This window comes from Hemicordylus capensis, chromosome 11 (genome assembly GCF_027244095.1).
Source record: "Hemicordylus capensis ecotype Gifberg chromosome 11, rHemCap1.1.pri, whole genome shotgun sequence".
Lineage (NCBI taxonomy): Eukaryota > Metazoa > Chordata > Lepidosauria > Squamata > Cordylidae > Hemicordylus > Hemicordylus capensis.
This window is the reverse complement of record NC_069667.1, coordinates 16,046,852-16,070,908: the sequence shown is the minus strand read 5'-3', so window position 1 is coordinate 16,070,908 and position 24,057 is coordinate 16,046,852. Positions and strand designations below refer to the sequence as shown.

General features: G+C 48.7%; 1 protein-coding gene across 4 annotated transcripts in view; it reads right to left on the bottom strand.

The window, feature by feature from the left end:
• SLC7A3 (solute carrier family 7 member 3) overlaps window positions 1-24,057 on the bottom strand; it is a 34,908-nt gene that overhangs the window by 4,247 nt on the left and 6,604 nt on the right. For 3 of the 4 annotated variants that reach the window (XM_053273347.1, XM_053273344.1, XM_053273345.1), the window contains exons 2-13: window positions 14,591-15,000; window positions 12,642-12,800; window positions 11,329-11,509; window positions 10,833-10,945; window positions 9,462-9,684; window positions 8,519-8,658; window positions 8,325-8,427; window positions 7,952-8,166; window positions 7,429-7,595; window positions 5,824-5,932; window positions 5,544-5,650; window positions 4,855-4,953 (exon numbers count right to left, since the gene is read on the bottom strand). In XM_053273347.1, the coding sequence (XP_053129322.1) occupies window positions 4,927-4,953; window positions 5,544-5,650; window positions 5,824-5,932; window positions 7,429-7,595; window positions 7,952-8,166; window positions 8,325-8,427; window positions 8,519-8,658; window positions 9,462-9,684; window positions 10,833-10,945; window positions 11,329-11,509; window positions 12,642-12,800; window positions 14,591-14,969 (1,923 nt within the window). In that variant the 5' untranslated portion in view covers window positions 14,970-15,000 and the 3' untranslated portion in view covers window positions 4,855-4,926. Of the gene's footprint in view, window positions 1-4,854; window positions 4,954-5,034; window positions 5,651-5,823; window positions 5,933-7,428; window positions 7,596-7,951; window positions 8,167-8,324; window positions 8,428-8,518; window positions 8,659-9,461; window positions 9,685-10,832; window positions 10,946-11,328; window positions 11,510-12,641; window positions 12,801-14,590; window positions 15,001-24,057 lie in introns of those variants that run through there. The other variant, XM_053273346.1, reaches the window with a different exon arrangement.

Genomic DNA, 24,057 nt, shown 5'->3' with positions numbered 1-24,057 from the left:
TAACAAGTTTCTACATACTGGAAAGCACTTGGAAATTGACTACTCAGCTGGTAGAGCAGCAGGCCACTGAATACTAGATTGGAACATAAGAAGCTGCCTTCTACAGAGTCAGACCCTTGGTCCATCTAGCTCAGTGTTGTTTACACAGACTGGCAGCGGCTTCTCTAAGGCTGCAGGCAGGAGACTCTCAGCCCTATCTTGGAGATGCTGCCAGGCAAGGAACCTGGAACCTTCTGTATGCAAGCAGGCAGGTGTTCTCCCCAGAGTGTCCCCATCCCCTAAGAGGAATACCTTACAGTCTCCCACAAAGGGGAGATTGCATTCTCTGCCCTTGTTTGTAAGCATCATCTCTTCATTTCTGTAGCAGCCCTTCTAGACCAAGAGACACAGTAAATTGTGGCTGGGGGTGTTGGGAGTTGCAGCTGGAGAGCCAAGGTGGCTTACCCCTGTTCTAGAGCAGGGGCCTATATTTTGCATGATGGTTGATTACTGCCAGGAGGGTGGAGGAGAAAGTTTACTTCTACATGCACCAACACCAGTTGGCTACCCTGGATCCTAGCCAAGAAGAGAACCTGGCTAAGGGCGTTTGGCTCAGCATATCCTTTGTGGGACTCTAGAGGTTGCCTCACGGGTATCGATCGTTCCATGATGGATTGAACTGTCAAAGGAGAGTTCTCTAGCAGCCCAGATATGATTTCAGAGATTTACAGAGACAGATATTAAGCTGGGGCCATCTCAGCTCATGACTAGTAGCTGTGACTGCAGAAGCACTACAAAGTACACAGCAGCTAAGCTTAATGATGGTTTGTTTTTTATTCTGTGAGTGTGTTTTGATTATTTTATTTTTATTTGTAATTTGGATTAGGTACACCACCTAGATATCTATACTGGCAGAGAATCAGATATAAGAAAAGCCCTGCTGGATTAGGCCAACCCATCCAGTCCATCATCCTGCCTTGCACAACAGCTTATCAAGTGTATTCAGGAAGCCTGCAAGTGGGGGGGGAGGCAACTGCCCCCTCCCTTGGTGCTCCCTAGCACCTGCTGTTCAGGGGCATGGAAGTATAGAGCTACTAAGGCTGCAGATAGCTCTATTCTCCATGAATTTGTCTAACCCCCTTTTAAACCTGTCTGGATTGGTAGCCATAACCACATCCAGCAGCAGCCCATTCGTTAGTTTAATTACATGTTGTGTGAAGTACTTTCTTTTGTCTGCCTTCTAGCATTTACATAAGAATAGCCCTGCTGGATCAGGCCCAAGGCCCATCTAGTCCAGCATCCTGTTTCACAGTGGCCCACCAGATGCCTCTGAGAAGCCCACAGGGAGGAGTTGAGGTCATGCCTTCTCTGTTGCTCCCCTGCAGCTGGTACTCAGAGCAATCCTGCCTTTGAGGCTGATTGTGGCTTATAGTCCTCCGACTAGTAGCCATTGATAGACCTCTCATCCACGGAGTTATCCAAACCCCTCTTAAAGTCTTCCAGGTCTTTGGCTGTCACCACATCTTGTGGCAGAGAATTCTACAAGTTGATTATGTGTTGTGTGAAAAAATACTTCCGTTTGCTGGTCGTAAATTTGCTGGCAATCAATTTCATGGGATGACCCCTGGTTCTAGTGTTATGTGAGAGGGAGAAGAATTTCTCTCTATCCACTTTCTCCACACCATGCATGATTTTATAGACCTCTATCATGTCTCCCCGCAGTCAACTTTTTTCTAAACAAAGTAGCTCCAGGTGTTGTAGCCTTGCCTCATAAGAAAGGTGCTCTAGACCCCTGGTCATCTTGGTTCCACTCCTCCAGTACAGAGCCCGATTGCAGAGATAAGTTATATATTTTAGCAAAGAGGTCAGTAATTTCACATTTGAGTTCTTTGAGGACACTTGGATGGATGCCATTCAGCCCTGGTGATTTGCTAGTTTTCAGTTTTTCCAGGCAGTTTAGAACATCATATCTTGTTACTTCTATCTGACTTAGTTCTTTAGCCTCCATCCTGAAAAAGCCTGGTTCAGGAACAGGTATATGCTCAGTGTCCTCTGCTGTGAAGACGGATGCAAAGAACTAATTTAGCTTCTCTGCAACCTCCATACCTTCTTTAATAATGCCTTTCACTCCCTCATTGTCTAATGGTCCAACCGCCTCCCTGGCAGGTTTCTGCTTCTGATGTATTTAAAGAAGTTTTTGTTATTCTCCTTGATACTTTTGGCTAAATGTTCCTCAAACTCTCTTTTTGCCTCCCTTATTGTCACCTTGCATTTCTTTTGCCAGAGTTTGTGTTCCTTTCTGTTCTCTTCATTTGGACAGGCCTTCCAATTTCGGAAGAAAGTCTTCTTCCTTTTTATGGCTTCCTTGACGCTACCCATTAGCCATGTAGGCATCCTCCTGGCCTTAGTAGTACCTTTCCTCCTTTTGGGTATACAATCTAACTGGGCTTCTAGTATTGTGGTTTTGGGTAAACTCCATGTACTCTGGAGCGAAGTGACTCCCCTGATTTTCCCTTTCAGCTTTCTTTTCACCATACTCCTCATTTTGGAGAAGTTTCCTCTTCTGAAATTCAAAATGTCTGTGTTAGACTTCCTTGGTGATTCTCTCCCACATGTATGCTGAATTTGATGGCACTATGGTCACTGTTCCCTAAAGGGTTGATGACACTGACACCACGCACCAGGTCCTGGGTGCCACTCAGAATTAAGTCCAAGATTGCCTTCTCTCTGGTTGGTTCCAAGACCAACTGTTCTAGGGCACAGTCATTTAGCGTACCTAGAAATATGACCTCTTTGTCATGACCTGACTGTGAATTTACCCAGTCTATGTGTGGGTAATTGAAGTCCTCCATTATTACAGCCCTGCCTCTCCTTGACGCCTCCCTGATTTCCTGCTGCAACTCCCAGTCACTGTCAGCATTTTGATCCAAAGGGTGATAGCACTTCCCCAGTAGCACGTTCCCTTTCAGGCCTTGTATTGTCACCCACAGGGTTTCTGTGGAGGACTCCAGCCCACCTAGATTTTATGTTTTGTTAGATTCTATCCCTTCTTTAACATACAGTGCTACTCCACCTCCAAGGTGCCCCTCCCTGTCCTTTCTATTTATTCTATTTATTTAGTTTATATCCAGGGATAACAGTGTCCCACTGGTTCTCAGTGTCCCACCATGTTTCTGTTATGCCAACTATATCTATTTCTGTGTGAGTAACCAAGCATTCCAGCTCACCCATCTTGGCTCAGAGGCTTCTGGCATTGGCATATCAACACTTATATGCTGAATCTCTTCCCTGGTGTCTGCTATCTTTCTTTTGACTCTTTGACCAGCGGGCACAGCCGTCTGTCTGCTCTTTATGTGGTTCTGCTCTGTCCCCTTCTGTTTTATCTGAATCCTATGCACCCTCACACTTTAAAGGATGGCATTTGCCGAACCGTATACTACCCAGCTCATGTCGGCTATTCCCCAGGCATCATTTTAAAAGCTGCTCTGCAACCTTTTTGATTTTAAGTGCCAGCAGTCTGGTTCCATCTTGGTTCAAGTGCAGCCTGTCCCTTTTATACAGGCCTTGCTTGCCCCAAAATGTATTCCAGTGCCTAACAAATCTAAACCCCCTCTTCCTGGCACCAACATCTCATCCACACACTGAAACCCCTCAGCTCTGCCTGTCTCACTGTACCTGTGCGTGGAACAGGTAGCATTTCTGAGAATGCTACCTTGGGGGTCCTGAACTTCAATACGCTACCCATCAGCCTAAATTGGGCTTCCAGGACCTCCTAACTACATTTTTTTACATCATTGGTGCCAATGTGCACCACAACAGCTGTCTCCTCCCTAGCACTGCCTAACAGCCTATCTAGACACTGTGTGATATCCACAACCTTCGCACCAGGCAGGCAAGTCACCGTGTGGTCAACATGCGGGTCACAAACCCATCTCTCTATACCTCTAATGATCAAATCACCCAATACAAGGAGGCCCCCACCCCCTGGAGGAGTATCACCTGTGCAGGAGGATATGGGCTCATCATCCACAGAAGGGGTCCCTTCTAAAGGAGCATTTCCCTCTTCCTCAGACCGATGTCCTCCTTCCCTGAGAGCAGCGGAGCTATCAGCCCTGGAGTGGGATGCCTCTACCACGTCCCTGAAGGTCTCGCCCACATGCCTCTCTGAGCTTCTCCCGCCTTGACCTCGAGGGAACGAACTTGTTCCCTGAGAGCCAGGAGTTCCTTGCACCGAGCACACACCCATGACTTCTGCCCATGGAGCAAACAGTCATGCGATACTCTGTGCAATACACTGGGAAGTGTCCCCTCTCCTGCTGGCTTTCTAACTTCAAACTGGTTTTGTTAGCTGTTTACAGTATTTAGAGATACGATAAGGATAGGTCTCTGTTGTAATGGTCAGCTATTTAACTGTCCAAACAGCCTTTCTCAAGGATATGAGGGAGGGATTTGTACTTACCTTCTCTTCTCCACCGGGCTCCTTGTTATCAATGGGGCTTGTTGATAAACCAGCCCCTCAAAATCTCCCCTCCTCCTGTTAGTTAGTTTAACGGGAGGAAAGGCTAGATGTTGATTAGAAAAAGCTTGCTCACCTCCTGAAGCTGCTCCTGCTCTTCCCAGAGCAGGCTTCAAACTGAGACACAGCATGTGTCTCAAAGGAATGTGGGGCCTCCTCCACCCTTAGCTGACTCCACCCCCTCCAGGCAGGGACAGACTAAAACACAGGAGTTTGCTAGCCCTGGCAAATAACACACACACACACACAGACTAGGACTTATCCCTTAAAGAGAAATCAGCCCCTCAAAATCTCCTCTCCTCCTGTTAGTTAGTTTAAAGGTGAGAAAGGCTAGATATTGATTAGAAAAGCTTGCTCACCTCCTGAAGCTGCTCCTGCTCTTCCCAGAGTAGGCTTCAAACTGGGAAGAGCTTTAGCCTCATCTGTTGGATTTAGCTTCCAACAGATGACCCCAGCTTCTGAGAGAGAGAGAGAAAGAGAGAAATTTATCTCTGTCCACGCTGCTCATAAAATTTTATACACCTAAAAAACTTGCCAAATTTGCTTTTCTTAAAAAGTAGACCTTTGGAGTTTTAATCATACAAAACACCAAAATTTCTGGCAAAGTTCTACAAATAATAGTTAAAAAGGAACAAAACTTACAGCCACAGGTCCCCAAGACCCCATTTTTAACTTGAGACACACACTCACACACATGTAGACGCACAAGCAAGGCAGCCTGTAGCCAGTATGGCCAGACAGAATAAATACAGACATCAGAGGGGTGTGGCAGCTTCCCTGCCCATCAGCTTGGCCAAAGAGCAGGAAGGAGGCAGTGGAGTTTGCAGCACCTTAGGTCTGCCCCACCTCCTGCCTAGGGTGCGCTTTTGCCGTCTCCCTACAGGCTAGAGAGACTAGATGCCCGGGAGCCTGTCATCTCCTGCTCGTCATGTGGAGGGGCAGGAGACAGGTCAAGGGCAACAGTGGTGTGTGGAAGGTGGGCCAGTGGGAGAATCTCCTCCTCCTCTTCCTCCTCCTCCTCCTCTCAGATAGTTGTATCTGGGCTCACGTCAGAGCTCGGAGAATGCAAAGGTTTGCTCGCTGCTGATGGAGGCTGCCGAGTGGGCTGTCCTTCCACACTGTGCCGGATGCCGTAGCCAAAGTAGATGGCAAAGCCTAGAAGGGAAAATGAAGCCTCTAGGTTCACAAAAGCAGCCATTAGCCCTCCAGGGCAAGCAAGCAACGTCTGTCCCGCCCCGTGCACAATTCCCAACAGGGGATGCCATGCCCTGCACAGGATTAGCTCCTGGGTGGTAGCACTCCATGGGTGTGGGTTGCATGCATCTTACCGACAACCATCCAGCCAGCAAAGCGGGCCCAAGTGCCCGCATCCAGTTGCATCATGAGATAGATGTTTACAAAGATACTGAAGAGGGGGAGCAGCGGCAGACCAGGCACCTGGTGGTGGGACATAATAAGCTTACTCCAAGGCAAGAGTGTATAAAGCTTCTCAAGAAACCCTAGACTCACAAAGTTTGCATTAGGATGTGGAACTAGACTGGTGAATATATGGATCTGCCTTAAACCAAGTTGGACCACTGGTCCGATAAGCTCAGTAATTGTCCACACAGGCAGGAAACAGCTCTCCAGGGTTTCAGGCAGAGATGCATCTTCCCCAGCCCTGCCTGGACTCAACCTGGGACTTCTGCATGCAAAATGTGTGGTCTGCCACTAAATTACAGCCCCTCCCTAGTCTCCAATGAGAAAACAGAGGTTGATATTATTCGAAGTATAATGTTTGCACTAGTTCCATAAACTGCCTGTAGCACAATATCCAGTCCCTGAATAATAGTGTTTTGGTTTTTTTTAATTAGAAGGGAAATAGCCTTTACAAGTGTATCATATATGCAGGACCTTCTGAAAAGATCCTTCCCTTTTTAACAATTCCACTGGTTTCCTGAAACATTCAGGCTACACGGGGGAAAGTGTTGGTATTTTACCAGAGTTTCACTGCAGCAGGGGTGTAAGTGTGTGTTTAAAATTAACATTTGAGCACTCCATTGGAGTGCACATCCAAGGACATTAAGTGGGGACAAAAAATGGCCGGAAGAGAACTAGTTACTTACAGCACAACCCTTTGAATGTTTACTCTGAAGCAAGTCCTACTCTGTTCAGTGAACCTTTCTTTCAAGAAAGCGCTCATTGGGTTGCCTTAATACATTGCAACATTTTATATGCATGGGCTGAGGCAGGATCTGAAGCCGAGAGCCATGGATTCTTGCCACAGATGCCCTTGACACTAGCACAACTGCTGTTTCAACATAGCATTCTCACTTAGGATGGCTGCACTTGCAGGACTGGGTGCAGAAATGACATTTTCCAGCCATTTGAACTGAAGAGTTGGAAATATGTGGCTCCTCCTCATCATGGCTGCACTAGCAGGGCAAAAGGGGAAAGAAAGAAAGATATGCCAAGCACTACCCTTCACTCGCCATTGGTCTGGCAGGGAAACAGCATCACCTACAAACTCACAGACATGAGTATCAAATCTCCTGCCATTTAGCTGCACAGGTGAAGATGACAGACAGGGACTCCCTTCTCTGCCAGCTCCTCTCTCTCAACTGGGCACCAGGGCTGACTAAGAGAGCTTGTAAGGCAGGGCTGAACTTAAGTTTAAATGCAGTGTGGAAGGCATGTTGCTCATTAACCTCTATGGAGAGGCAGAAAGGGACTACCCATCTATAATGGTGTTACAGGAGTGGGAGATGGGGAGGCAGACATATAATGTCTGAAGGAAAGAAGAGGGCTTCACTGCATGGGAAGAACCAAGCACTGGAAAGCAAAAAGGTGGAAACAGCATGATCCCCTTGGCAAAGGCTGAACTCAACAGGCCACACAGTTCTGCCATACACAAAGCCCTCTAGGGATGCACAGCCAACAGCCACGGTGCTTACCTTGAAAGCGAGACTCGTCTTGCTCTGTGCCTGCCTCCAGATGATGACAGTGGCAACAAGTGAGATGCCTAGGAGGAGCACACAGGCCACGATCCAACCAATGCTGCCATTCACAAGGGCTTCCCCCTCCTGTGCCAGAATCCCACAGAGGACCGTGATAAAGATAGCTGCCAAGAAGGAAGACCGAAACAACTTTATACTGAGCCAAGCCAATGATCTCAAGTAACAGCGGCTCTCCAAGGTATTTCGCAGCCATTCTAACTGGAGAGGTCAGAGAACAAGGCATGCAAAACATGTGGTATGCTCCACCTCCCCTCCCGGATTTTGGAAAGGCCATCTGGGTCCTCCCAAGAGAGTCGAGTAACGCAGTGTCCTCAGCTGACAAAATGCTGCAAACTCCCCAGCCATGCTGGAACTCTGCCTGGAACCATTCAAAGCACTTTTGAGCTTTGTGGTACCCTCTCTGCTCAAGCACCCGAGTTAGCTAGAACACTCAATTCTTGCCCCACCTCTCAACACTTACAGAGGACCGCAGTGCTGACATAGACAATACGTCCTGAGATACGTGTTGGGGTGTCCCCAGAAGGGTAGACAAGGCTGCCCCAGGTAAACTTCTCTTTTATTACAGTCGCCTCGTTATCGCTGATGGACGCACTCATGATCACCTTCTCTTCTTCACTTCTATTCACCTCCAGCATCTCCAAGTCCTTTGGGGAGCTGGGTGGTTCAGGTTGGTACCTATCAGCAAAGCCAGAGGGGTTAAGGCAGGAAATGGTGGCCTACTGTTGGTGCTTCTTCAAAGGAGCATCTGCTGGCTCTTACAAAAGCCAAGGTGTGCTCAGTACTTCCGAGAGCCTTGCATTGAGTTGCTCACTCCAAACAGTGCAGGCACCCACCTGAGGATGAGCACGCAAACAGCTACCAGGGAGTATGCCAAGAGAGTGCCAATTGACATAAGGTTAACCAGGTCCTTCAGCTCGAAAATAAAGGCCATCAGGGCTGCAAGAGAACAGAGCCCACATCAGCGCTGCTTTAGCTCACTGGTGGGGAGCAGGGGGAAAAGGAAAGCTGTCTTCTAAGGCATCTTTACCAGAAATGATGCCAGACACAACAGTGGCCACCAGAGGAGTCTTGGTCCGGCTGTGAATCCGGGACAAGAACCGGAAGAGCAGCCCATCTTCAGCCATAGAGTAGATCACGCGTGGCATTGGGAACATGGAGCCAAGCAAGCTGCATTGGGCAGAAGGAGATGTGGAATCAACACCTGGGCACACCTGGACATGTCTGCAGGCTCACGCTCTGTAGGGTTGCCATATTCAAGCGTCCCAAATCTGGGTGGCCTAATTTGCATATTTATTTATTTGTTTGAAAGATCTATATACTTTCCCCTCCTCCTCTGACCTCCCATGTGATCAGATCCAGAGTAAAATCCAGGCAAGCACATTTGAAATCCGTGTAAATCAGGGTGGAATTTAGCAGCCAAAATCCAGGGGCTACCCTAAATTCTAGGGGACATTGCAACCCTAATGCTCTGACACACAAGCTGCAGCAGACTTAGGAAGCTGCCTTATACAGAGTCAGACCCTTGGGCCCATCTAGCTCACTCTTCTCTACACTGACTGGCAGTGGCTCTCTAAGGTTTCAGACAGGAGTCTCTCCCAGCCCTACCTGGAGCCATTGCCAGGGACTAAATCTAGGGCCTTCTGTGTGCAAGCATGTAGAAGCTCTTCCACTGGGCTTTGTCCCCGTCCCCTAAGTTTTACAGTACTCACAGGTAGTTTCTTTCCTCCCTCCCTTTAAAAAAAATATTTATATACTGCTTTTCAACAAAAGTCACCAAAGCAGTTTTATACTATACTATGCTCCCTGTCCCGAAAGGGCTCACAATTTTTAGAAGATACAGACACCACCACCAGCAGCCACTGGAGGGATGCTGTGCTGGGCATGGATAGGGCTAATTGCTTTCCCCCTACTCAGTAAAGAGAATCACCACTTGGCTCAGTTAGCAGGGGTTTCTCACGTCACCCTCTTACCTCGTGGAGAGGGCACAGAGTGAGCCAATGGCCACGACGTAGCGGGCAGGCTCCCACCCCACACTTTTGAAGGCCTCCGGTAGGGGGCTCTCCTTGTCCACCAGGCAGTAGGGCACCATCAGAGTCAAGGCGGCAGAAACCCCAAAGTAGGCCACAAAACAGATGAGGAGAGAGACAATGATGCCGATGGGGATGGAGCGCCGAGGGTTCTGTGCTTCTTCACCTGCGGGGGGTGGATGGGTGGGGGGTGTAGATGGAGAAAGGCCTAAATGAGATTTCTGTTCAATCCTCTTTTCCCCTACTTTGCCCACAACAGGCAGGGAAGCAGGGCCCAATTCAAACCAGCTGATCTGGAAGCAAGTAGGCGTCTTGTTGCACCGCAGGTGTGCCTCTCACGCAAAGCCTCTCCCCCATGTTATGCGAACTCTGCCATGTGAAGCAGCGCTCAGAGCTTCCAGACAAGGCAGCCAACCATGGCCCTGAGCTGCATTGCTAATGACTCATCTTATTTCCCAGGCCACAGGGAAGAACTTTCTGCTAGGAACACAATCAGAAGTGAACAGCAGCCCAACCTACCCAGGGCTGAAGAGGGACTCTGTAGAAATGCATTTTAGGGATGTGCACGAACCGGTTCAGGGGTCCTTTTATGGACTGCCAAACTGGTGTGGAAGGTCTGGCATTCGGCCGAACCGGCGGCAGGGATGGTTGCCTTTAAGCAGGAGGGAGGGTGCTCTTACCCATCCACCCCCGCTGTGTTTCCCCAAAATCGCTGGTGTGGGGCAGCTCTGTACCTCCTTGCCACCCCCAGTCAGCATCCTAACAGAAGTGGCCGGTGCACGTGTAGCAAGGAGGTACACAGCGGCCCCGCACCCGCGATTTTGGGGAAACACAGTGGGGGCGGGGGGGGTACGAGCAACCTCCCTCCTGCTTAAAGGTAAACACCCCGCCACTACCGCCGAACTGGTGTTTGGTCGGACCATGCACATCCCTAATGCATTTATGAGCCCCTGGTGAGCCCCTGGTGGCGCAGTGGTAAAACTGCCACCCTGTAACCAGAAGGTTACAAGTTTGATCCTGACCAGGGGCTCAAGGTTGACTCAGCCTTCCATCCTTCCGAGGTCGGTAAAATGAGTACCCAGAATGTTGGGGGCAATATGCTAAATCATTGTAAACCGCTTAGAGAGCTCTGGCTATAGAGCGGTATATAAATGTAAGTGCTATTGCTATTGCTATTGCTATTTATGCCTGCAGCCCACACTGCTCGGCCACTGACTGTGGAATTCCCCAGAAGTGGATCCCTCCCTCTTCACCCCACCTGCTCTCCCCGCCCACCCCCACACACTTCCCTGCCCCTCAAAGTTGCTGCTGCACCTGTTGTTGCAATGCAGTCAAATCCAACAAAGGCATAGAAGCAGGTGGCAGCCCCAGAAAGGACTCCTCCAAAACCAAAGGGGAAGAAGCCACCACTTCCAAAGGGCTCCGGTCTGAAAGAGAGAGAGTGAGTGAATGAGAATGTATTGCAGCCATGTGCAGGGAAGTCAAACACGCTTCAATAGGACCTCTGGAGGGCAATATGCATGCTTGGTGAAAAAACTGGTGGCCAGGATTTCCCTCCAGCTAGCACACAGAACACAACAGGCCTTCAGAAGCTCTCCTGCTGGCTCCCCAGGGCTGCTCCCCCTCCCTCTACCCATCACTACTGCCCCACGCCTCTTTCTGCAGCAAAGACTGGATTGCCAGCAGCACTTGGAGCAGCCAGCTGTTCACCCCCAGGCAGGCAGGGGGGTGCTGGCCCCAATCCACAACTAAACAGAGCCTAAGTGGCAGTGGCCAGACAGACATTGCGCTCAGAGAGGAAGGCCCTTACTCGGTTCCGGGCTTCGTGTGTTCTTGGGTGAGGTTCTGAACATCCTCCTTGGACAAGCTCCAGTTTTTTATGTCTCCCTTCACAAAGCCGGAGATGATGACAAAGCTAAGAACTAGCAGGTTGATGGCCGTGAAGATCTTGTTCACCAGGGCAGATTCGCTCACGCCAAATGCCAGCAGGCCTAAAGGGGAGGAAATGAGGACATAGGGGACCATGACAGCTCTCCTAATGCAAGGGGCGCCGGTTGCCTAACCCTAACCCTAAATAAATAAATAAATAAATAAAGGAACCCCCAACCCCCGTGTTAAACTGCCAAACCGCCCCATGTCCAGAGGCCTTTGGAATGGCCTCTGGTCCAGTCCGTGCACATCACTAGGGGAGTCTTCTAGTCCCACCTCAGATGCCAGAGGCTGGTTGGCTTTTTATTAGATTCACACATTCTTGGGCTGGGCCTATTTAAAGGGTTTGCTTTAACCCAGAAAGCCAATAGGCTAGTTCACACAATCAAGAATGGAGTAGGACCAGCGTCCTACCCAAGTTCAGGAGCTGGGTGCACACCCGTTTTGTGAGCAAGATAGAAGCAAGATAGAAGGTGGAGGAAGTGATTGCATGTGAGGCTCCTGCTGGCCAGGAGGGCTCTGTCCTACCCAGCAGCTGTACTCAGCTGTTGAATGAAGAACAGCCCTTCTACCCAGGAGCCCTGCAGATTATCACTCCCCGACCTCCTACCTTGCTTTTACGAGCACATGCTCACAAAATGGGAGTGCACACAGCTCCTGAACTTAGGTAGGATGCTGGTCCTACCCCATTCCTGATCGTGTGAACTAACCCCTTAAATGGCCTCAGATCAGGGTGTCTCAAAGACCATCTGCTGAGATTATCTTTAGGCAAGTCCCTCCTTTGGTTCTCCACACCATCACAGGCAACCAGCAAGGAGGCCTTTTCTGAAGCGGTCCCCTGGCCATGGAGTTCCCTCGCCAGATACAGTCACCCAGCCACCTTCATTACTGTTTTTAGACACCAAGCTATGGGCCCCATTGGCTCCAGCTGCTCCTACTGTTATTTTTCTTGCTTTTGATGGTCGTCTGTCAACGGTTATTAAGAGGTTTTGATGTCGTTCTAGTCTAAGCCATCGCAAGGGCTTTAGAAGCAGGAAGGTGGAGCGCAGGTTTCTTGCGAAAGCACGATAGTGCAGGAGCATATGTTCCACAGGGGAGAGCTGGATGAAATCAAAGGGTTCCACCCAGCCCTGTAGCTCATAGGGCAGGTACGTGCAAAGGGAAGGAAGCTTCGCCACTATAGCATCATCTCACCTGTCAGCAGCAGCACCAGGAAAAGGGCAAAGAAGTCAGGATATTCAGCCAGCACGTTTTCCAGGTACATGGAAGTGTGATTCTTGAAGAAAGTGGAGATGTGGCCGCCAATTATGTTGTCAAAGGTGGAGCTCCAAGCACGAGAAACACTTGCAGCCCCTGCAGACACCAGAAGGATTTTGTTAGCTCAAGGAAATGCCACACCCACCCAGGTGCCCTGGCAGCTCTGGAAGAGAGCTTCCTCCCTCCTCCGAGCAGCAGAGGAGCCTCGGAGTTCTGGAGCTGCAAGGCATCAAAGAGACCCCTATGGCAAAATGGGATCATCCCAACCCTTCAGGCATATGCATGGCACTTTCCCAGTCGCCAATGCAATCCGTGCCTCAGGGCATTCCAGAAAGGTGAATGCTGAGGGAAAGATCAGGATAAAGGAAAGAGGGAGACCAAACCTACTTTTCTGTCTTGATAGAGATTGCCTGTCCCTTGCTATCCAACAGGCTATGTTTTAAGATGGCTTGGAAACGTCATTCAGTTGAGAACGTAACTGCTACTCTGTTGAACAGAACCAGTGGAAAATCTCACCAGTTCCTATAGTTTACTGGCTACCAGGCCAATTCCAAGCACCATTCAAAATGCTGGTCTTAACCTTTCAAGCCCTACATAGTTTGGGACCAGGGACTCCCAGATGTTGCTGACTACAACACCCATCATGCCCACCCATACCACTGCAGCTGGGGATGATGAGTGTTGTAGTCAACATCTGGGAGTCCCTGTTACAAGGAACACTGCTTGGGACCAGGATGTACTTAAGGAACCACCCTCCGGCCATACAAACCTGCCTGGCATCCAAGATCCATCTCTGGGTACTCATGCTGGGTGGGGTACAGCAAGGGGGATGGGGAGAGGGATGATTTTCAGTGATGATGGAGCCCACTTGTAAAATTCCCTCCCCTGACAGATACAAAGAGGCAGCAATACTTTTTATTTAGAAGACAAATCAAGACCTTTTGTGCTCATTTAATGATTTCTCATACCTTTATTTATTCTTTCAAACTCAGCTTGCTACCTTTCCTCTGATGACCCCAACATGGTTTACAAACGTTGTGAGAGCAATAAGCCAGCATTAAAATCACAGTGTTGGCGGGTGGGGTGGGGTGGGGGATCCAAAATACCTAAATTGTTTATCCTTTCCCCTTTCTGAAATTTCAGACCTTTTATTTAGTTGTGTCGATTTGTTTTTATTGCTGTTCATCAGTGTTTTAATTTCTATAAGTCTTTTTCCGTGCTATTCAGTGGAAAACACAACCGAAGAATTGTGCAAATAAAGAGTGTTATTTACTTAGAGCAAATAAGAAAGCCTTCACTTGGTGCCAAAATGATGTCAGGTTTGCCACTCGGTGAGCAGGGGCGTAGCATGGCTGGAAGCAGCCCTGGGACAAGATTTAAGGATCCCCACCCCACCCCACCCACACACTGCCTTCTTTGTCACCGCTGGCACCCACTCGCCTGCCTGCCGCCTTCCTTGTTACTGCCAGCTGGCAGACCAGCAGCCTTTGCTACAGCCGCATCTGTGCACCAGTGTGGCCTGGATCATGGCCGGTGGAGTGCTCAGTGTAGGGGAGATGGCTGGTGAGCCTTGAGCAGTGGCAGGGCAGCCACGGACTGTCGAAATTGACCCTACACCCCTGTAGGCAAGCTTCTGTGGAGGCACCTTATGCCACAGTGATGCGACTGTATTTATAACTTTTGTTAGAATATACAAGTGAAAAAATCCAGTCTGGGTGCCCCGACTTAAGAGGGTATGGCCAACTGAGAAGACCCAACAGTGAAGCTTCTTTAGTATGGTGAGCAAGCTCTGGTTTTCTGGCCCCCAGCTGCAGATCCTTCGCTCCTCACCATCTGGAAACACACAGAATTTCCTCCTCCAATGCACCGCGTTGAATGGCACATACCTATCATATAAGAAAGGATGAGGTTCCATCCTGTGGTGAAGGCCCAGATCTCACCAACGGTCACATAGCTGTAGAGATAGGCAGAGCCAGCCTTGGGGACTCTGGCTCCAAACTCGGCATAGCATAACCCAGCCAGCACTGACGAGACTGCCGCAATGAAGAAGCAGATCACAATGGAAGGGCCAGCTTGTTCCCTGGCCACCTCCCCAGATAAGACGTAGACACCAGCCCCAAGGGTGCTGCCCACCCCAAGGGCTATCAGGTCCAGGCTGGTGAGGCAGCGGGCAAACTGGGTCTTCTCCAAATCAGCATCCAGCACACGCTGACGGATCAGCTTCTTCCCAAAGCTTGTGATGGTTTTCTTCAGCATCTTGGTCATCGGTATGCAACGCTCAACGTCTCCAAAAGATCTAGAAAAGAGAACAGTCTGGTTTTACAGCTGGCAGTGTGGATCGGCAAAAAAGGACTTGCAAGGCTTTAGGTATCTGGCAGAATCGAGCAAACACAGCCCAGCAAGCTGAAGCCTCACACTGCTTGGAATCGGGATAGATCCTGGGCCTCAGCAGAGAACCTCATGGTGACACATTGCCACCCCACTTCCCCAGCGGTGGTGTTCTTCCTTTGCAGAAAAGAGTGCCAGAGACTGTAAATAGTCTGCTTATCTGCAGTTGTTATTGCATTTTTATCCCACTTTTCTACAAACACTGCACTCCAATCTATAAGTGAAGCAGGTAGTTACAGACTGTAGAAACAAGTGGACCGGTAGTAAGCATTCCCAAGAACCACGTCAGTCCAGGTTCCCAAAAATCCAAGGAACCTCTAAGCCCTGGAAAAAAGAGAGCTGTTTTGTTTTTGTTTATTTAAAATATTTATATCCTGACACCCCTCCAGTACACTACTGCTTTTATTGATGCAATGCTTGTAAGCCACTCTGGAAAGCTTTACTCCGAAGGGTGAAAAGGTATAAAGTTACCCCCAAAATACTGAAGTTAAAATTTACTTTTAGAATAGCAGAGGCCAGCTTATGATCGAACTGGCTGTGGTTGTACATTACACGCATGCATGCTGCAAATGCCCAAGAAGGCAGGCAAAAAGCAAATCTCAGGTCACAACGAGGATTAATAGTGTTTACACAAGTCATTCATTGGCTAAAAAGGCAGGAAGGCATCTTCAGCTATTAAACAATTTATGCCAATTTTGGTTAACTGACAACAGAGCAAACTTTCTTCTAGAAAGCCACACTTTGGGCCCGGCTGGAATGGGGCCTCAGGTCAACATTAAACAGAGCATGTGATATACTTACCACAAGCACACACATTTCAGTGACTGATGACACAAAAACATCTGGGGAGAACCTACGGTCCAGTTACCTGATCATCAGAGAGCAATCCTTTGTGGATGAGTGATTATTTATAAAGCAGGGGTAATTATTATTATTGTTATTTTACATTTTATATCCCACTCTTCCTCCAAGGAGCCCAGAGTGGTGTACTACATACTTAAGTTTCTCCTCACAACAACCCTGTGAAGTAGGCTAGGCTGAGAGGGAAGTGACTGGCCCAGAGTCACCCAGCAAGTCTCATGGCTGAATGGGGATTTGAACTCGGGTCTCCCCGGTCCTAGTCCAGCACTCTAACCACTACACCATGCTAGCTAATGGTAATGACACACACACAGAGCACCGTCTCAGTGCTGGCAGGATTTGTGCAAGTGAATCTTGTTGCTCCAGATGCCCACGACTAATTCCCACAAGTATTTCTATTCCAGTATCAAAAGGGAATCAATAAAGGTTCCTGTCCGTCCAGACTGCCCATCACCATCACGGTGATGGATGGCATTGTCAGGAGACGGAGCAAAACAAAGGCCTGCTCATTTCCTTTTTCTGCAGTACTGATCGATGGCCATCTCCTCCGTCAGCTCCCAGCTGCCTTTGCAAGCAAGGAAAGAGATGATTGTGGGTATCCTGGAGGAACCCCCAAATATAAGGACAGGACAAACAGGACTTGCCAACGTACAACCAAAAGGCAACCCTGTGCCTTCAATAACAGTGCAATCAGCAGACAGGATTGGAGAAGCAACACCTTTCAAAAAGCAACAACTAAAGTCTAGAAATATACTGCAAACCCTGATGCTGTCAATCTCGAGAGAAGATTTGACTGAGTCTTTGTTGACTTCTTCCCCGAATGACAGAGGCAGAAGAGGAGAGGAGGGAAAAAGCAGTCCCCTCAGGGCTGAAGATTTTGTGTTGATGGAAGGATACTAGCATACAGAAGATGCAACAAGTTACCGCAGCAAACCTTAGAAGAGCAGCACTGCAGGAACCAGAGTCAAGGTCCATCTAGCCCAGTGCCCTGCTGCCTCCCAGCATGGCCAGCAGATCCCACAAGCAGAGTCTGGAGGCAAGATTCCTCCTCCATGGTTGCTCCTCAGCAGCATATGCTGCCTCTCCACACGGAGACTCCAAATACCCATTGTGACCAATAGCCATCTAACCCCACTTTCAAAGCCTTCTAAGCCAGTGGGCATTACATCTTGCTGCAGCAGTTCATTAAGCATCGCATGGGGTACTTTGTCTGGAATCTCCTTCCAATCCATTTCACTAGAGGACTCCAAAATCCCAAACTACCAAAAAAAATGCAATCCATTTTGGCCATACCGGGTATCATTTTTATAAGCGCACCAATAATAATAAATAATAATATTCTACTCTCAACTAAAGAGGAAAGTGCTTCAACTGCCTGATCCTGGGCCACCCTCTCCACACCTTTTCAGTTCTACAATATCCCAGGTTCCTGAACAGCAGGGGAAATGCCACCTCGACAGATGAGCACCATCCTTCAAAGAAGAGCAAGCCTCTTGTTTCTAGCAGAGCAGAAGGGAATTGGATAACCTCTCCTGGGAAGCACACCCCCCCATGCCGGAGCCTAGAACAAACTGTTGTGAGAAGAGCATTCAGAAACCGTCTGTGCAAGCAGAAGCATGACACTTTTGCCCCAGGCTACTGGAGGCTGCGGCTTCTCTCCACAAACTACAGTACCTCTATAATGCCAGCAATGACCTAGTTGGGGAGCAGAGAACACCAAGACAAAGATGCACCAGGGCAGTTATTCCCACACCCTGCCCTGCCCTCCCATTGAGCCTAGCATGAATCTCCAGAATCACACACTCCAGCACAACAGGAGAAAGTCACCTTCTCCCACTTACAAAAGCTAGCAGCATTGGTTCGTTTTTCCCCTTATATAACCCTCCAGACTTCTCTCTCTCTCTCTCTCTCTCTCTCTCTCTCACACACACACACACACACACCGACTCAGCAGTGACAGGCTGCTGTGGACACTGTGCTGTTTCCAGAGAGATGAAAAGCAAACCTACTCTGCTCCCGCCTTGGAAGCCTTACGGCCCTAGGAACAGCCCAGTCAAACAGAGGCCCCCGCATGTGGCGACAGGAAAACCTGCAGGGCCAGGAGGGGCTGGCACAAGAAGATTCAAATAGGATGCAACCCGGAAGGGAGGGCTGCGCCTGGCAAGGGCTGGCCAACAGGGAAGTGCATTGGGCAGTCAGAGACGTTGCAGCAGCATGGCTAAGCTGCTTAAGAGGCCTTTTAGCCAGGGAGAACAAGCAGCTTGATAAAGGAAACCAGTGCAAAATGCACAGGCCAGACATAGGGCCTCGTGCACTTGGAGGGAGGGTGGAGAACAGCCAAGCAACAGCCGACAAGGAATTGTGCATAGTGCGGTGACTGCACCTTGTGGAAGTTGGGCAAGGGGGGCGGGGAATGTTTGAGCTCCTGCTAAATCGGTGCTGCACAACCTCAGCCCTCCAGCTGCTTTGGGACCACAACTCCCATCATCCCCAGTCATTGTGGCCAATAGTCAGGAATGATGGGAGTTGTATTCTAATGAAGTTCTGCAACCCTGTGCTAAAAACATGAGGCTGGACGTGACTGCTTGCCATCATGGCTAATCGAGGAGCCTTTGTACCCAGGGCCAAGGGTGCCAATAATCGGCAGGACACAACAACAGCCCACTTGCTGTCAACCAAAGAGGCAAATTCAGAGATGCATGGCAGGCTGCCGAGAGTCTCCTCCCTCATCCCCTGTCCTGCCCCACTTCAACTACTACCAATGCCAGCACACAGTAGAGGGCCTGGAAAGAACTCCTGGTGGAACTTCTCAAAGGGCAGGCTCTCCAGATGCAATCCCTTAGGAACACAGGAAGCTGCCTTATACAGAGTCAGACCACTGGACCATCTAGCTCAGCATTCTCTACACAGACTGGCAGCGGCTTCTCCAAGGTTGCAGGCAGGAATCTCTCTCAGCCCTGTCTTGGAGGTGCCAGGGAGGGAACTTGGAACCTTTTGCAAGCAAGCAGGCAGGTGCTCTTCCCAGAGCTCACATGTGTAGTCCTCCATTCAAATGCAAACCAGGGTGGACCCTGCTTAGCAAAGAGGACAATTCATGCTTGCTAGCACAAGCATGACTTGCCCCCTTAGCTAAGCAGGGTCTGCCCTGGTTTGCATTTGAATGAGGGACTACACATGTGAGCACTGTAAGATAGACCCCTCGGGATTGAGGGAATCCATCCATCTGAAAAGAGCAGGAGGTTTCAAGTTCCCTCCCTGGCCTCTCCAAAATAGGGCTGAAAGAGATTCCCACCTGCAACCTTGGAGAAGCCACTGCCAGTCTGTGAGGACAATACTGAGCTAGATAGACCAATGGTCTGACTCAATATATGACAGCTTCCTATGTTCCTAAGACCAGCTTCTTCTAAGTGCTAAGAACTCAGGGCCAAGTCACCCTCCAGAGAGCAAGATGAACAGGAAAAGAAAGAAAAAAATTATGCAGGCATGTCAGAAAAAGGAAAGCAGGAGAAACCAGCCTCTTGAGAAAAGTGCCACTCATGAGAAGCAACCAGAGAGCATTCAGTACACAAGGAACGCCACCTGCTTCACTCTTTGTGCCCAATCTTCAACGGCCTGGAGTGGTTTGAACCAAGGAAGCTAGCAAGAAAAATATTTATTCAAAATGGATATTTTGCATCCATATTTCAGCACTACCTTAATTTCACTTGCAACTGTGGGTTCTTAGAGCATAACTAGAGCATTGTTATTTTCATTATCTGCTACATTTTCTAGGCACTCACTGCAGTGGACAAAAGTTCTTTGCCCCCCATTTTATTATGACAGCAAACCCATGAAGTAGGTTAGGCTGCAAGATAAGGACTGGACACAAGTCACCCCGTGATCTTCATGGCTTAATGGGAATTTGGACCTGGGTCTCCCTGCTCCTTACCCAGCACCAACCACTATACCACACTGGTTCTCCTGATATGCAGGTATTAGCTCTGGTCAAGTTCATGTGCATGGAAGAAAACTAGACAATGCATTGTGGGTAATAAGAAACAAGTGCTGGAAGAAACAATTCTACATGAAGAGTACTCCTTAAGGGCTTAAAGATGAGCAATCCAGAACAGATGGGGTGGGCTCCCTCATGCCCTACATGCCATCAAATCTGCACCACACCTGGGAATTCTTGGGAAAGTTCCCATGGAAATGTAATATGAAGTGATCTGGGATTGATGAAGGCCTTAGATCTACAGTTTGGCCCCAGTCAGCCCAGTTCAAGAGCCAGTGCTCCTGAACAAAGTGTTCTGAACGGGACAAAGATAAATCGGCAGAATCCTAGCAAAGAGGCCCTGGAGCATGGCCACAATGTACATGTTGAGGAGTTTGGGTACTACTCGCTGGATCCACGAACACAGCATGAGAAGCCTTTCAATGAGCACTAGAAGCAAGTACACTCCCTTTGCCACCCGTGCATCATCCACTATGACGTAGTGGGCAAGTATGAGACGTTGACGGAGGATGCCGACTACATCCTGCAGCTGGTTGGGGCCAATGCAGGTGTCGAGTTCCCATCCTCCTCCAAGACCACCAATGACATGACAGCCAAGTTCTTCCAGAACAGCCCCTTCTACCAAAGAAGACTATTTAATTCAGTTACTCCATCTCTTCTTATTTACACATCCGATGAGGCTGTTGTGACCCTGTTCCTCCTACACCATGTGTGACTTTTGCTGCCAGCCAAGGAACAGACAAGAGCAGTGGTCCCTCTAATTGTTTTCATCTCTGTGTAGAATGAGTTTTGTTCTGGGCAGCAGTATCAAGGCAATGTACATGCACCTGCATTCAGAATGGGGCCTTCCTGATTCAACCTGAGCGGGATCTAAAATGAACTGAGCGGACATCCAAAAACTTGTCAGCGCACATACGTGAGCACGCCTTAGAGGGAACAGTGGACAAGAGTTATGTCCCCTTCCCCACTTACTGCCCTTGCTGTGATGGACAATATTGTACGATTCCAGTGAAAAGCGGTATATAAATGTTTGTCGTAGTAGTAATGCAGGAGTGGCAAGACAAGGGAACTTTTGCAGAAATGGAACCACTTAGTGAGCCAGGCATTCAGGGCTGAACCAGTCACAGTTAGTGGGCAAAGTATAGCGAGATGCACACAAGGCAAAGCAGGAAACTCTGCCCAAAACTGCCTCACTGAGAGAGAGAGGCCATTTCCTCTGACTTGTTATGTGATCTTCATGAGGACCTTTTGCCAAGCATAACCAGAGACCTTCTATGCCCAAAAGACTAAACCTCTGGGGTGAATTTTTTAGTTTTAAGACTAAACTTTGGTAATTTGGTTTCATTAATGGGAAACTGAGCACAGTGGCTTGAAGGCTACAGGAAGCAGTAACTGCTTTGCAAATGTATAAATAGCTCACCATGAATCACCTGGTCTGGTTTTTTTGTTATTAACCCACCCACTTCTCTTATTTTCCTGGAAGGGTGCAAGTATTATGAAGGGCCTGACTTGGGGGACCAGACCATCCCCCCCAAACACACACACAAGTGGTGGCTTTAGCTCTACCCCTGCCTCTCTCTCTCTCTCTCTGTACGTGTACATACATACGTACGCACCTACCTGCAATTTGCCCAAGAGAAAAAAGATCTCATTGATGCAGACGGGAGAGTTTTTCCCCACTGGCAAATAGCAGCTGGAGCAATTGTGACCACAGCAAGGGGGAGCATAAAAACTTCTCTCTCCTCACCATGATCCTGATCCAGCTGCAAATTAACATTTTTTTAAATGTGTTTTAAAAAGAGTGACTCAGGAAATGCAATGTGGAAGCCTCTCCCGAGCTGGCTGGCATTCCTGACACTGCTGCTGCCCTTCGGGACCTGTGGTGAAGGGACCTTCCCTCCAGGAAGTCTTTTTAAAGCCTTTTACACACTCTGCATACATATTTGTGAATAAAGCAAATATTATAAAGACCTCCCCCACACACACCGTCTCCAGAGCTCTCACACCCAAAGGAAACCATACCCAACAGCACTGTCTCTGTAACTTCTCACTGCCTGGAGAAATCACGAGTGTGTAGAATACGCACTATTCTCCTGCAGCCTGCTACCAGGAGGGACCTTCACAGGGGAGCAACAGTTGGGCTCATCCCCCCCACACTCTGGCCAAAAGAGACAGGATTGACAGAGCAAAGAGTGGGAGGCGATGCCAGCATCAGCGCACTGCCCTCTGTAATCAATGTTCAGCTGGAGGATGGCCACTAAGTTGACAGAGCCTGTAATTAAATGCTTCCTCCTTGGGAAAGCAATTGAATTTGGGTTTTAGCGTTTCAGCATGGAGGCTAATTGCGCCTTCAAATCCTTGTCTGATCCTATTAATAGATAATAATTTCACTTTAGCAGGAGAGAGAGAGCCAAAGGAGGTCAAGTTGGTCAGGTCTCAGCCCTGATTGAAAATTAGCTTCACAGGCGCCTACGCAGCGTAGCCTAGGGGACTGAGAGAAGGGAGCCTGGGGCAGGCCAGCTTGAGCCAGAAGTCATTCCTCTCCATCGCTATCAGCTTTCCGTTCTCCTGATAATCTCAGTGTGTCCTGCTTGTTTCTAGGAAGGCCTAGTTTACATCCAGAGCAGATAAGGCAGTAAATTTGTTTCTGAACTGCTATCAGTTTAGACTGCAGGTGGAAGAAAACTGCATGGCTGCTTCCTGCCACAGTAACAAAAAAGAAAGAAATCTCTGACACGATAGTTTTCTATGTGGAGGAATTTTGGTTTTGAAGGGGGTGGTACAGAAAAAGCATCCCATCACGTAAGCCCTCACCTACAGTCTGAAACGGCAGAGTCTTAGCAGCAGCTTGCATTTCTGGGAGAACTAGATCTAAAACTCTGCTTTAACCTGGAACTTAGAAAGCTAGGAGTCATTCAGTCACAGTGCTATAAGTGCAAATTTATACACCAGAACAAACTTAGATCTGTTTGGTGGCTTGAAAGTCACAGTCAAAAACAGCATCTTCTTTCAAGATCTGGGTCCCTAGCAAAGTTAAGAAAACCCACCCAGTGTTCTCTCTAAAGCATGCACATGTGCGTGCACTCACACATTTTTTGATGTCTGCTCAGTTAATTTTAGATGCCGCTCAGGATTAATCAGGAAGGCCCCACTCTGAATGCACATGCGTGCACACTGCCTTGATACTGCCACACAGAACAAAACTCATTCCGCATACAGATGGAAAAAATTAGAGAGAACACTGGACCCACCCTTTATGCACAGCCTTAAGAACTGATAACAGGGCTGTTTTCACAATCTTCAGTAGGGTAAGAGACACGTCCTACCCAAGTTCAAGAGCTGTGTGTGCTCTCGTTTTTACGTAAGAAGCAAGGTAGGAGGGGAGAAGAAGTGATTGTGTAGGAGGCTTCCACAGGATAGGAGGCCTTTCCCTCTTACCTCGTTAAACAGCTGGGTAGGATGGAGCCCTCCTACCCAGAGCAAGACTCCCACACCATCACTTCCTCCCACTCCTACTTTGCTTTTTAAGCACAGACGACAACAGGAGTGCATACAGTTCCCGAACTTGTGTAGCAAGCATCACCTACCCTACTGAGGTTCGTGAGAACAACGCTAAATTAAGAGCAGCTGACCATCCTCAACCAATGGCATTGGGTTAGTGTGGGTGAAGTCCAGCTTAATTAGCTGTGGGGATTAAAACAGGCTAGGCTATGGAAAAGAAGCATTGCACATTGCTCTCTTAAGAGGTGCCTTCTGGGCACCAGGAATGAATGGCTCATTTTCATCAGGGAGAACACTTTTAGGAAAGATTTTGGTGACCTCTAGAGAGCCATTGAAGTCAGGGTGGACTAAGGGTACAAGCCTGACACAGAAAAGGTGGAGTGATAGTATCAGCACTTGAGCAGAGGCATTTTGCTTGTGAGAAACAAGGCAGGAAAACAAAGAGAGGAGGCCAGAAAGTGGTTTTGCTTTGGTTCAGAGAAATGCCTAGATCAGAAATAGAGATGGTGATAAGTGCCTCGGCAACAGGCACTTACTGAATCACAAACGTGGGAGAAAGGTTTTTTTGTTCAGTGCTTGGGGGGCGGCAGGGAGACACATCTCTTTCCATTA